Source organism: Gekko japonicus, unplaced genomic scaffold, assembly GCF_001447785.1.
Source record: "Gekko japonicus isolate JY-2015 unplaced genomic scaffold, Gekko_japonicus_V1.1 scaffold180, whole genome shotgun sequence".
Taxonomy (NCBI): Eukaryota; Metazoa; Chordata; class Lepidosauria; order Squamata; family Gekkonidae; genus Gekko; species Gekko japonicus.
In genome coordinates this window covers 821,493-835,877 of record NW_015174278.1, presented here as the reverse complement: position 1 = coordinate 835,877, position 14,385 = coordinate 821,493, and the positions used below count along the sequence as shown (strand labels likewise).

The following is a 14,385-nucleotide window of genomic DNA, read 5'->3' as shown; positions in this document are numbered from 1 at the left end:
TCCTCTGAGGAAGAACGGTTTGTCTCTCATTCTGCGGTGGCACGGCCTGAGCGGGCAGCAGGAGGCAACCACCGGGGTGGGTTTGGTAGGTGAGGAAGTGGCCTACCTAGCGGGTCTGGCGTGCCTGCATTCTCCACCACTGTGTCAAACTCAGTCTGCTTTCTGGGGGCAGCCCCACCCGTGGCGACTGCTGCTGTGGGGTGGTTGGCACCGGGATTAGAGAGGCTGAAAAGGAGTGGCTGCGATGTGGCCTCAGATAGGCAGAGGACAGGGTTGACTTCACCCTCTAGGTTCTTCTGCCAGTGTGCCTAGGACTCCTCCCATTCCACCCTCTCTCTTTGTCAACCGTCTCGTTCCACTCCCAGGTCGCTCTTCCTCCCCGGCCTGCTCACTTTCCCCTCTTTTTATTCCCCCCTCTTGCTCCCAGTGCTGCCCATGCTCCCCACCTCCTCTCTCCCCTTTCTGGCCCCGCCCCCTGTAATAAGCCCGAACGCCGTCCTGGCACTTTGGGCGAGGTTGCTGCTGTGTCGACGGTGGCTCTGTCGGCCTCCGGGCAATACTGCAGACACCGTTGCGCGGGTCGTGAGTGATCACCATGCCAGCTCTCGGTTCACTCCCGGCGACGCCTGAGTCGCCTTCCTTGGGGCTGAAGCTGCGAGGCGTGTGCCGTTGGGGCCGTGTGCGGCTGGTGCCGCCGGCTCTTCCTGGGCCGCTGTTTGGTATCACGGTCCGGGTCTCCTGCTGTGGGCCGCCAAGTCTCAGTCCTGCTGGCTGTCCGGCCACCGCCACCGCTGGGCTGCCCCGGTGGTCCTCAGGTGAGTGGAGCAGCCAGGGTGGGTCTGGGGGCGGCAGCACAAATACTCATAACCCCCCACATTTATTAATAAAATAGGCAATTTGGCTAACATGAGTGGCTTATATGGCTCCTTGACTCCCTCCTCCCCTCATAATAAATCGTGCAATTTTGCCCAGGTACAGAATTTTTGGATTTTTGGCTTCCTGTACACTCAGCCCTGCTTATACAATGGGCTGTTGGCGCCCTGCCTCCTCATCCCCCCCGTTCAAGGTGTTTTGTTGTCCCAAGCATGCCCTGGGCCTGTGACACCCCCAGCTTGGTCCAAGGGCTGAGGGGGAGAAATAGTCCCCCTCTCAGGCCACTGATGACTGAGAGAGATCCAAGCACCCGTGGTGCACTGGCGCCCTTCTCTTGTTGGTGCCTCTTGGCAAGAGCACCAGCTTTGCTTTTCAGCTTTGCCTTTCCACCATTACCTTGGGCTCCAGGGGTTTCCACCCATTGGCTTTGAGCTGCTGAAGTTCCGCAAACTTCATGCTAACGTCCTCAAAGGAGAGCTGCAGGAGATCCCAGAATCCAGCCAGGTCCTGGAAGGTGGGCATGGGGAATGCACTGGGGTCCTGCCAGAGAGAGAAGAAAGGACACAGGGTTAACTGCTGCTGCCCAAGACCCCCTCCCGTCAGGGAGTGCAGATATTTGGATGGCCAAAATGATCAAGACTGGGCTGACGTCCAGACACAGAATCCTGCCTGGGATTAGGGATGAAAAGAAGCTGGCATGGAAAGTGGCCAAAGATAGTACTGGTAAGAAAGTTTCCTCATCCCTGCCTGTGATACAGTCTAACCTTTGGATAGTGTTGGATCCCCAGGCATTCGAAATAACTCCATGTTTGGATCAAAGTAAGGTTTATTTCAAAGCGATGGTTCAAACAGGAACAAGGACATTGTTAGGAATAACTGCTAATACACATGAGCAGCATAATAAAGAGATTTGAACCAGGTGAGGGCCAATGAGCCCAGTTCCCGCTGGCGGGAATAGAACTTAGAAATGCGCGCCCATTTCATGGGAACATAACAGTTCTACACAATCAAAACAGGTTCAGTTCACAGGCTAGATACCCATAACAAGCCGAGCGAAGCACAGACTCCCACCACCAGCTGCATGACCTTGGCCAGTTCCGCAAAGTACAGAGTAAGCATAAGGAAGCAAAAGAACCGGGGGGGGGGGGGAAGGTTACAAGAAGCGTTAAGCAGGTAACACCAGATACAATGGCAGCTAGCTGACAGATAGCCTTTTTCTAAATTAAAATGGGAGGTGGCAAAAAGGTGGGCTAAACATGTTTCATTGGTTAGAATGCCAGATATGGGAGACCCACATTCAAATCCCCACCCTGCCATCGAAGCTTGCCAGGTGACCTTGGGCCAGTCACGAGCTCTCAGCCTAACCTCCCTGACAGGGTTGCTGCAAGGATGAAATGGAAGAGAGGAGAATGATGTAAAGTGTTTTGGGTCCCTATTGGGGAGAAAGGTGGGGTATAAATGAAATAAATAAATAAGCGGATCAGAGCAGTGACTCACAGAGATGCAAGAGGCAGGCTGCTCTGAGGGATGGTAATTCTGCCATGTCTCTGCATTGGGAACATTGACCCAGAGACTCAGAGGAATTATCTGCCACCAGGGGAGGCTGATTGGAAGGAGGGAATGGCAGAGCAATAGATCATGCAGAGATGTGGCAGGACAGCCTCCTTTGTGGATAGGAGTTTGGGGTTCAAAGGAGTCTTTAATTATTTCATCCATTTATTGCATGTGGCACTCTAGTAGTTCTCATGTGGCAGGCAGATTGGAAATTCCTGGGTCAGATACTTGGTAAGTATGCTGCAGCCAGGGGTGGAGAACAAGGGAATCAATGCAGGGTGCAAGAATCAGACATTCTCTGTAGATATTCAGCTTTATTGACAGATTTATTATAATATTTATACGCCATCTTTCCCACCCTCAAACAGTGGCTCAAGGTGGTTTCCAAATGCAGGCATAACACACCACAGAAACAGATTAAAATATTGTAGATACAAAATGACCCATAGAGGCCCTAATTCATAACTGCTGTACACACAACTGAACAAGCATCATTTCAGTTCAGTTCATTTGCTCCCCAAAGCCTGTTTGAACCAGGTGGCTTTGCCCCTGGAATTGTGCCACAATGGGAATCCCCCTGATCTTCTGGGGGATTTTGTTCCAAAGAACAGGTGCCACGGCTCAGAAGGATGGAATCACGGCACATGGAATGGACATCAGAAAGCCCATGGACATGAGAAAGCCCAGGGAGGATTGTCACATTTATTTAGGAGAAAACCCAGCCTCACGGTTAGCATTCCCTAATACCCCCTGTTAATCCAGACTGAAATTAAAATGAGAGTTAATAAGGATCTAACTGTATGTCATGTTTTCCCCAGGGAAAAGTTTGGTTTGGGTCTAGAGACACGTTCCAGAGTTCCGTGCTATGCAGGCAGAAGACAGGAGGCAAAATTCCGTGCTATGCAGGCAGAAGACAGGGGGCAAAATTCACAATCTATTTTGACAGCAGGGTCATTTGCTTTTAACCCCCCCCCCCCTATGCAAACCCTGGAGGGCATTTAAGAAATCTAGGCAAGATCTGCTCACCATGTTCTGCTGGCAGAGTCGGTAAAACTGTTGTACTTTCTGAGACATCAGGAGCTGGGCGCTTCCCACTGCGCTACGGATCTTCTCAAGAACTGTGAAGAGATACAGAGAAATGACACACACAGTGCTAAAGGAACCTTAGACAATATCCAGTGGGCCTTCATGCCTGAAACTCTCGAAAGCTAAGGTCATGGTCCTGCAGTAAGACATACACATGAGTAAACATGCATAGGATCATTTCTTTTTCATAACAGTCCACGTGTACTTTTACTGAATTTTACATACCAGTCTTCTTCCCTAGAAGAGCTCCTTGATTGCTTCTTAGTTCAAATAAAATGTAAAAACAATATTAAAACTGCCTCCCCATAAAGAGCAATCAAACCCAGAGTGACAATTTAAAAAAAAAGAATAAGCATCAAATGTGGTTAAAATATTGGGTTGGATCCTACAATTGTCTCCTGTTAAATTTTCCTTTCTAATGGAAGATGGTTCTCTCTTTTGGAGGAACTTGTTTCCCATTGGAGTAAGACTTTGTGGAAGGAAGAGATATGATCCATCTTAATAGTATGGAATCATATGGTCCAACCCATTAATATTATTATTGTTCATGGCAGGCAATAACTACTGGGGCGATTTCTCACTAGAGCTGCTTCGCGGCGCAGCCCCGTTTGCTCCAACACAAACATGTCAATTTCACACCCGAGGCTGCGGGGCTGCATTTGACCCGCGGCTTCGCCCGATTCCCTCTGCAGTTTCATGATCCTCAAAAGCCAGGATCATGAAACTGCGGAGGGAATCGGGTGAAGCTGTGGGTCAAAATGCAGCCCCGCAGCCTCAGGTGTGAAATTGACATGTTTGTGTTGGGGCAAATGGCGCTGCGAGGCAGCTCTAGTGAGAAATCGCCCCTGGTCTTGGACCAAACTAGACATCACATGGGGAAATGGCTCTTTAGTTTCTACTGCTGGTGATGTGTGTGAACTGAATGCCTGAATGCCCACTGAATGCCCATTTCTGAAAAGGAAAAAAAATTGTTAGTTAATTATTAGTTGCTGCTGTGTTTAAAACCTTCAAAGCAACCCAAATCACGAATTGATAACCCCATGCCAATGATGCAAGACAACCTGTTCTCCCTGCTATGTTTCTTTTGTACCTAGGGTTGCCAGGCAGTGCCTAGTAACTGGTGGAAGGGTTGTGAGGAAATGGAAGAGGGGTCACAATGCCAGCTGTAGTGTTACATAACTTCCAATAAAAATCTGGAAGAAACATACAGTAGCTCTAGGAATTGCTGGAAACTCTACGGTTTTACCATAGAGTTCCAGATGATTACTAGAGTGACTAGTTTTTACTGCAAGTGCCACAGTGCTGCATATGAGGCTGTTCTTTGATTTTTCTCCCACTGCTGCTGCAAGTGGCGGTGGGCAATGGGAGTTGCTGAGAACTTATTTTATGTGGGGAAACTTTCTGAAGTGGGACTATCTGGCAACAAATGCCTCATGCATGCAGGAACATGTTGGTGTTGCGTGGACTCTGGTCCCACCACATCCCCTGGACTATGTTGGTTGTAAGTGGGAAGATGGCAGCCCCAGAGGGACTCCTGACCCACAGGGCTCTGTTGAGACTTACTCTCTTCCGGTAGATCGTAATCTTCAGCCTCCAGTTCCATCTGCTGGCACCAGCCTTCCATCTTCTCCACCTCTGCCTGCAAGAGCTTAATGAACCATTCACCATCCCGGTGGCAAGGTGACGCTCGGCCAGAATCAGGCAAGCTGCGCGAACCTCTGTCCATCCAAGAGTCCTGCCGCGGCACTTCTACAGTGTCATACTGCATCTGGTAGTCTTCCCGGTAGGCCCACTGGCCCTGCGTATGCACCGTCTTGTATACCGAGTACTGCCGGGTGGACTCTGGCTCAGAGGCGTGTCGCTGGAAGGAGCGGCCAAACTGAAGGGCCTTATCCTCTGTGGCCACCGTCAGCCCAGCCAGGCCTTCCAGTTCTAAGTCGGCCTGCACACCCGCTGTCACACTGTTGGACCGTTTGAAACGAGTTCGCCTGGAACAGGGAGAAGAGGGGGTTAGAGGCCTTTTGAGCGGTGTCTGAAAAAGGAGAACTGTGAGGAGGGAGGGAACCGAGAGAAATTTCTCCCTCTTCCTTTGATGCAGAAAAAATCCAATGGGGAATATCTCCCTTGGAGGAACAGGAATGGTAGGATCTAGCTTAGTGGAACTCTGCCAAGTTCATCAGAGTTCGTTCATCCAACAAAAATGATGGGTGATTGGGCGAGTAGTTGCAAAAAAGAATACTTGCACAATATATAACTAAATGTTAGAATTTGCTGCCATGAGGTCTTACTTTAAATACCATCACAAGCTGACATTAGATTGGCTTTTATCAAGAGCAGAGCCTTCTCAGTGGTCGCCCTGACATTAGCAGAACCCCTTCTGTTTGGAGGCCAGGTTGCTATGTCACTTTGCTCCTTGAGCAGATAGGTGGACACCTTCCTTTTCTGCAGGGCTCGCTTGATGTCACTTAATCTGGGGGCTTGTATGCAAATTATTAAACCTTTGTATTGTTTTTATGACTTGTTGGTATTTCTATGTTTTAAGGTTTCCGCTTTTACACGCTGGTTGTAAACTGCGCCAGGCATCTTAATATCAAAGGAGTCTAAAAAAATGCAGTCAGGGAATAAGTAAGTTACTAAATGGCCAGCAGCAATGTGTATGCATGTGGGAAAACGTAGGGTTCATTGAGAGGGTTCCTTCCAGAAGATCAGCAGGGCAAGGTACTAGTCCATTGTAAAAAGTAAAGGTAAATGTTCTCTTGCTCGAAAGCCAATTGAGTCCGCCTCTAGGGTTGCGGTGCTCATCTCTGTTTCAAAGCCGAAGAGCCAGCACTGTCCAAAGACATTTCCGTGGTCATGTGGCTGGCATGACTAAACACCAAGGCGCACGGAACGCTGTTACCTTCCCACCGAAGCGGTACCTATTTATCTACTTGCAATTTCTTGCTTTCGAACTGCTGGGTTGGCAGGAGCTGGAACTAGAGATGGGAGCCCACTCCGTCATGCGGCAACTCGGGTCTCAAACTGCTGAACTACTGACCTTCCACAGCCTGCAGTTCAGCGTCTTAACCACTTGAGCCACCGCAGCTCCTAGTCCATAGTAGCAGCTTTAAATTGCTAGTGATTTTTACTAACAGAGAATCTGCCAGATCCAGGTGGGCAAACATGTTGGTCTGAAGCAACAGATCAAAGTTAGAGTCCAGCGACACCTTTAAGATCAGCGAAGTTTTATTCAAGGTGTGAGCTTTCGTGTGCATGCACACTTAATCAGATACATTGGAATGGAAGTTAACAGTTCATATACAGAGACAGATGCCTCTATACAGGTGAACAGCAAATTAGCAGACAATTTAATGAACACGTTTTGACATATGCAGAGGTCAAACAATCTGAGGAAGTGTGTGTGTGTGCACATGAAAGCTCATACCTTGAATAAAACTTCGCTGGTCTTAAAGGTGGCACTTCGTTCTAGAGAATTTAGGGTTCTAGCACCTATTTAAGCTATTGTCTATTTTAATCTATCATAACTGGGCTACAGGGATGTTGCTCCCACATTCTGCTGTATTCCCAATGAACAAGGGTCCATCTATCTACACACTGCAAAGTCCTCATGGTTGCTGGGGAACAACACCAGGACTTTCTCATCAGACGTGTGATGGGAGAGGCGCCTGTTGCTTACCTCTCTTGCTGTTTTCATGTCCTCAAACCACCCCATAGAACTAGTATTTGGCTCCGTTGTAAAAATCATATTATGTACATGATTACATGTAAAGTTTCACAACAGAGCCAACAGAGGCTCCGTGGGACAGTTTGGAGAGTGGAAGCCGCCTCTCCCCGCCTGCTGCGGTCACTAATGGAAAAGAGCTAGTGTGCATCTGGGAGGCACAAAACTTCCATTGCCTGTGTGATGAAAGCTTCTCAGGTTTCTCCACAACAATCAGGAGGACTTTGTCATGTGCAAATAGACCCTGAGGGTAATCCCAGATGGAACAATGGTCTCACTTTCTCTTGGGACACAATGGTAACCTTGGGAGATATTATGTATATGTAAGGACTTTTGATGAGCCTGACATCATGTTTGCCTCTGTTTGTATTTTTACAAAGGGAATAAGGTTGCAGTTTTAAAGGCTGAGAAAAATGTTAGGCAATTTTATTACATCATTACACATTATGCTGCCTTATTGCATCTTTAAAAAAATGTGTAATCCAGTTTTATTGCATTTTACCACATGCGTTATACTGTTCTTCTTTGCATTGTTTAAAAATGGCATAATCCGCCTTCAGCAAGAGAAGCAGACTACAAACTAAGTAAATAAATACATTCTGTTTTATGCTGTATGAGGAAAAAGGCCCATTGTGGAAATAAATACAATGGCCTCTAGAGAGAGGCTCTGGGTGGGTGCCCCGGCCTTGGACACTCAGTGTCAATTTGCTGTGGTGACCTCAGCAGGTTATAATGACACTGAGTCCACCATTTTCTCCAGAGGAACTGATCTCTGCTACCTGAACAACAGTTGTAATTTTGAGTGATCTCCAGCCCTCACCTGGAGATTGGCAACGATAGTTCCCCAGAAGGGAATGGTTGGTTTGGAGGGTGGAGTCTATGGCTTTGTACCTGTCCGAGGTCCCACGCCTCCTGAAACCCCACCCTCTCCAGGCTCCATCCCTCACATCTCCTGGAGTTGGCAACCCTATCTCCTTCCCAGCCAATCATCAACCTTTATTTCCCCCTCACTCTTCAGCTTTCCACCCCCCACACACCTGCAGCCTCTCCCGTGCTCTGAAGCCCTGACTGCTACGTCACATTGGCTGTCATACGGGGGCCACCTCAGCAGCATATAAGGATACAGAGCCCACCATTTTATCCAGGGGGACTGATCTCTGCCATCTGGAAAGCAGTTGTAATTCTGAGTGATCTCCAGCCCTCACCTGGAGATTGGATACATTTTACCTCAGAACAGCAAACTGTTTAGAATGTTAGAGGCAAAAGCCAATCAAGTCGCATATGCAAATGACCGCTGTGTTCTGAGGCAAAGGCCAATGAGGCTGCGTATGCAAATAACCTCTGTGTTCTGACTGGCTATGGGGGGGAGAGGAACAGCAAACTGTTTAGAATGTTGGAGGCGAGACTCAAGCAATGCAGCCAGTGGATAGGGACAGATTCTGAGTGACACACCAGGGCGCCAACCAATTCCAGAGCGTGTGGAATGTTCTAGAGAAGTGGCACCACCATTCGGCTTTTATATATAAGGGAGATAACCTTTTTCTGTGTTTAACTGCATTATTAGTTCTTGTTATGATTATTACAAAACCATCTATAGTGATGCTGTACCTCTTTCTGTCTTTATTATTGTCACTAGGTATTCAGCATGACTCAGATAAGAGAGTAAAATGACAAAGAGGAAACAGCCACGCAGCAAATATTTAAAATACATATTAGCCAAATGAGACAGCCAACATCAGTGCAAAACTCATGAGAGAGAGAGAGAGAGAGAGAGAATAAATTGCATCTCCACTGAAAAAAATGCCTGAGGCAATGTACTATAAAAGCACCAAGGATAACTATCCTGCTGGGGTTAAAAAATGCCTTCCATGCTTGTCGCAAACTAATCGACAGCTTAAATAGATGGTCTCGCCAGCTCTGGTCCTGCCGAGTCTCCTCAGTCAGGTTATCTGTTCTGTGTTCTCTCTCTTCCCCTGGGGCAAGACAGTTCTTAAATAGCCTTGCAGTGGCTGTGGTACAAAGGGTAATTCATTGACGAATCTTATCTATCAATCTTTTACTTTGTCTACCCAGAATGATTCTCATTTTCATTCAGTGTTTCTTTTCTCTGGTTTTTCTGTTGTGGAAGGACTTTGTTTGCAACCAGGGCTCAGCCCTGATTTTTTTATTTTTCAACAAGAGTGCAGTGGTGCCACCAAGCATGTGCAGAGTATCCCACAGCCTACATGCCACACATAGGAGACAGGGAAGCAGTGCATTTCGTGCCCGAGGCTGTGGCTTTGGCTGTGCTTGAACTGGCGTGCCTCTCTTTTCAGAGACAAACCACTAGGGGATGAAACTCAAAATCTGACAAACAAGCCAGCGAACGGGGGATTCCTTATGTTCTTTCACTGAGATGTCTGCTCCCTCTTCCTCATGCCGGTTGGTCTGTTTCTATGGCAACCAGCACTGGATGGATGCTGAAGGGCCAGAGAAGGAGGGGAGGGGGGAGAGAGAGAGGATGTGCCAGGCAGTCCCTCACTGAATGAAGAAATGGAATCACTAGACAGTGGTCACCTTGCATCCTTGGGAACTGAAGTGACCGTGCAGTGAACTGAATGGACAGGCAAGCGGGTGGTGGTGTACTGGGGAATCTGGGGAAACCACGTAAAGCCGGCGTGCCTATTGCATGCATACATGCATGCACACTTAACACTAGCAAACCTCTTTGATATAACAGCAGCCATGCTGAATCAGACCATGCTGGTAGAGCATCTCCTCTAGTCAGATGTCACTGTGAAGACAACAGCCCTCCCCTGCCAACTACCCCCTGGAATCTGTCAATCAAAGGTGTTCTGCCTCTGAAACCTGGAGGTCCCCTGTGGCTATCATGGCTCATAGACAGTGACGGACTGATGCCCCCAAAATCTGATAGACCCATTCTTCAGTTCCCTCTTCTAAATGCACCTAAGCCAGTGGCCGTCACCACATCCTGCAATAGGGAGTTCCACCAGTCCACTCCCCATTGTGTGAAAAAGCACACCCTTTTGTCTATCTGAAATCTGGTTTCATTGGGTGACCCCGGGTTCTTCTGGAGTCCCCCAAAGGGGCTGGATGAAATCGAAATGGGACTTCTCGTCTCACTACTCTGCGAACAGGATAAAATGTTACAAAGCATACAGGCTGGCCTCTGAAAATGGGAGCCCTGTGTGGCATTTTCCTGCCCTGGTAATACCTGCCTCAGAGTCAGCTTATTTTGTGTCATGAGGGACTTCGTTTCCCTGCCCCTGTGTTCTACCACGGACAGCTCCTGGTATGGGCAAGGAGAGACACAGCATGATGTACCTTTCTCTGCCCACACCAGCATTGGCAGACAGTGTGCTGTAGTGGCTATAGTGCTGGACTATGTTCTGGGAAACCCAGGTTTGGATCCCCACTCTGCCATGGAGACTTGCTGGGTGAACTTGGGCCAGTTGCATGCTCTCAGCCTCACCCTACCTTACAGGATTACTGTGAGGATAAAATGGAGGAGACTGATATAAGCTACCTTGGTGTGAAAGGTGGAGTATAAGAGAAGTAAAATAAATAAATGATGATGCCAAGACATGGATTACAGAGTTGGAAATGTGACGTGGGGCTTGCCATTTTGGGTGGTTGCTGTGCATTTCCCCCCCCCCCAAGAGTGAAGAGTAGATTTTCTCTGAGATGAATGAGCAAATCAGATCTCAGACAAAGATCTTTCCCTTTACCTGCTATCTGGTCCTTTTTGCTGGAAATATCAGGGATTGAACCTAGGACCTTCTGCATGCAAAGCAGGTACTCTACTGTTGAACATGTGGAACTGCCTTATTATACTGAGTTAGACCATTGGTTTATCTGTGCACTTCGGCATCTAGTCATGCCGGCCACATGACCATGGAAACGTCTTTGGACAGTGCTGACTCTTCGGCTTGGAAATGGAGATGAGACTTGGATTAAACTGGCTTTCGAGCAAGGGAAACCTTTACCTTTACTTATCAAGGCCAGTCTTGTTTACTCCAACCAACAGCAGTTCTCCAGGGTCTTGTGTAGAGATCTTTCCCGTTACCTGCTACCTGATCCTTTTCACTGGAGATGCTGGGGATTGAACTGAATGCAAAGCAGATATTGTGCCATTGACCCACAGTCCCTCCCCACCTCGTCTGTTACTGTATGGCCATCTGCTAGAGCCTGATACCTCCGTGCCTTTGCACTTCTTTTTAGGAGCCACTATGATAATCCAGCTGTTAGAAGCCAGCATCGTTGAGACTCTCTGGTTCAGATTCCCTGACAAATGTCTGTGTGGTGAATATTGATTTCAGGACCAGACCTGCTGGTGGTGAGAATGAGGCACAAATGCTGGGGGTTGCTAAGGCCGCAGATCATGGAGGGACACTGCTTGAAGGAGGATGTTGAACCTGTGGTACCTTTTATCTTCTTCCACTTGTACTCCAATGGAATGGAACTCCCGGCGGTTCCTGCTTTCTGTGTCGGAATCGGAGATGGTTTCCACCTATTTGGGAGTTGCAGGGAAAGACGAGAAAGGAAAAGGACACCAGGGGAAGGTGGATAGATCAATGAAACAGAAGTGGAAGCAGAATGGGGGGGGGGAGAAGAAAGGACAGACAGACAAAGAGGGATTGATTAGTAAAGGAAATTCAGAGAGAAAGAGAGAGAGAAAGAGAGAGATGTAGAAAAATAAAAAAGTATCAGAATGAAAATGAAAACAAAAGAAGAAAAAAAGGTAACAGAAAGATGGAAAGAAGTTCAAAGTAAGTAGAAGAGAGAATAAAAGAATGAGAAAGGACAGAGAAGAATAAGAATAAGAATAAGAAAATAAAGGAAGAGTGATTTAAATAAAAAGGTGGACAGACAAGTGGATGAGAATAATACCACCCGGAAGAAAAATGGATAGATACGGAGCAAATTTTAAAAACCAACAGACAGATGGATATGTTGACCAAGAAGTGATGTTTAAAAAGAAGATAGACAAAAGAAACAAAAATAAAGGTTCATAGGTGGGAGGAATGGGTAGGGGAGAGAGAGAGAGAGAGAGAGAGAGTAGTGAGTCCAAAGCTGGGTGGAAGCATCTTGCAAACCAGGCATGTGGATTTTAAATTCCAAGCACCAGATGCAAAAGAAAATCCAGATAAACTGTAAGAGCGTAGAGCGTAGATCAAGCACTGTAGACCCCTGGCCTTTCGTTTCATCCCTTCTTTTCCCAGGAGGCCAAGTAAACTTCAAAGACCTCGGACATATTGCTGAGCCAGAGGGGGTGGAAGAGAGGAGAAAGCACAGCCCCAAATCCATGAGGGAGCCTTCTTGGAAGAACAGGGCTCCTCTGGCCTAAATGGCAAAGCCTGCAGCAAATGTTTCACTTGTGTCATTCAAGATCTGGACCAATTCTCTCTCTCTCTCTTTCCCAGATTCTGTGCTATGAAGAGTAGCAACAAAACAGTATATACCTCAACTGATTTTTTAAGCTTTCTTGCACTGATGTGTTCTAGCTGCGAGCTACCTTATTTTTTAACCAATATTTAGTTGTGGGACGGATGGTCAAGGAGTAGCCATGGCTACAGAATGGGGCCCCAAGAGACACAGGGCTGGTTCCTGCTGCTAGTGGGAGGGGCTTTCCTCCAGTGGAAGGAACCTTGCCTGGTGCACGATGCTCTTCCAAGTGCCTTTGCATCAGGGAGACACACACCCTCCCTTCACTGGGGAAACTAGGGTTGCCAACCTCCAGGTGGGGCCTGGAGATCTGCTATTACAACTGATATCCAGACAATAGAGATCAGTTCCCCTAAATAAAATGGCTGCTTTGGAGGATGAACTCCATGGCACTGTACCCTGCTGAGGTCCCTCCCCTCCCCTCCCCAAACCCTGCCCTCCCCAGGCTCCACCCCCCAAATCTCCAGATATTTCTCAGCCCAGACCTGGCAACCCTGGGGAAAACACTTCCCTTAGCAGGGCAGACTCACAGAATCCAACCCATATCCCGGGAGATGGACGTGATTCAGCCAAGGAAATTATCCTGAGCAGAAATATTCTTTTTTTCACATTCTTTTAACTTTACCTGTTGTGGCTTCCACGTCCACATTGTATGAATACCAGAATACAGACATTGTTATTTACCTAGCCACTAGGTTAATTAAGAGTGACAAGTCTGATAGATACATTCACGGGGGTGGGGATACACAGAGGAGAGGAAATTCCATCCCCCACCCCTCCCCCCTCATCTTCACTAGCACCTACTTCCCCTCTCCAATTATTCTGGCTCCCTCTTTCTCCTCTTGCCAGCCCCCTTCTTTCCTCTCCCTAATCTGGGAGAACTGTGTTTGATCCCCCACTCCTCCACTTGCACCTGCTGGATGACCGTGGGCAAGCCAGAGATCGGGCACAGCTGTTCTTGAAAAAGAGCAGTTTCTGTCAGAGCTCTCTCAGCCCCACCTACCTCACAGGGTGTCTGTTGTGGGGAAGGGAAGGGAAAGGAAATTGTAAGCCGCTCTGAGACTCCCTTGGGTAGTGAAGGGCAGGGTATACAAATCCAATCTCTTCTCTTCTTCTTCTTCCCTGTTTTCTTCCTTCTCCTCCCTTCCCAGGTCTCCTTCCCTCTCTCTTGCAGCTCCTATAGCCTCTCCCCCTCCTTCCATTTCCTACTCTGTGCATCTCCTGGTGATGGGTGCCATTTTGGGTTGGTAAACCCAAATGTAACCCAAACATAGTTTTATTGCCTCCATGGTGTCGCAGACCTTGCTTTTAAAAACTTTTTAAAAACACAATTTCTTGTAGGTTTCACATTTTTCTTCAAACCTGCATGTACTCTCAGTTTTGTGGAAACTTCTGAGTGGCCCTATTGTGCATTTTTTTTCAATCCTCATAGTTTGGCCAGAGTCCAGAATTAGAGAGGAAACACTATGGCATTATCTACCAGATCACCTGTTCTCAGAGCAGCTCCCCTTCCTCTCCCCAAAACAGACTACCCAACTGTGAGTTAGGTGGGGCTGAGACAGCTCTGAGAGAGCTGTGACTGACCCAAGGTCACCCAGCAGGCTTTATGTGGAGGAGTGGAGAATCAAACCCAGATCTCCCATTTAGAGCAAAATATCAGTTTCCGTTATGGAACATGATGCTTGTGCATCGCGTCTTTGCAGAGT

General features: G+C 47.7%; 1 protein-coding gene across 1 annotated transcript in view; it reads right to left on the bottom strand.

Annotated features, from left to right (window-relative positions):
- Positions 1 to 14,385, bottom strand: part of DLGAP3 (discs large homolog associated protein 3) — a 67,941-nt gene that overhangs the window by 13,524 nt on the left and 40,032 nt on the right. The window contains exons 6-9 of the mRNA XM_015423821.1: positions 11,659 to 11,744; positions 5,077 to 5,501; positions 3,454 to 3,545; positions 1,270 to 1,413 (exon numbers count right to left, since the gene is read on the bottom strand). Coding sequence (XP_015279307.1) covers positions 1,270 to 1,413; positions 3,454 to 3,545; positions 5,077 to 5,501; positions 11,659 to 11,744 — 747 coding nt within the window. The remainder of the gene's footprint in view (positions 1 to 1,269; positions 1,414 to 3,453; positions 3,546 to 5,076; positions 5,502 to 11,658; positions 11,745 to 14,385) is intronic.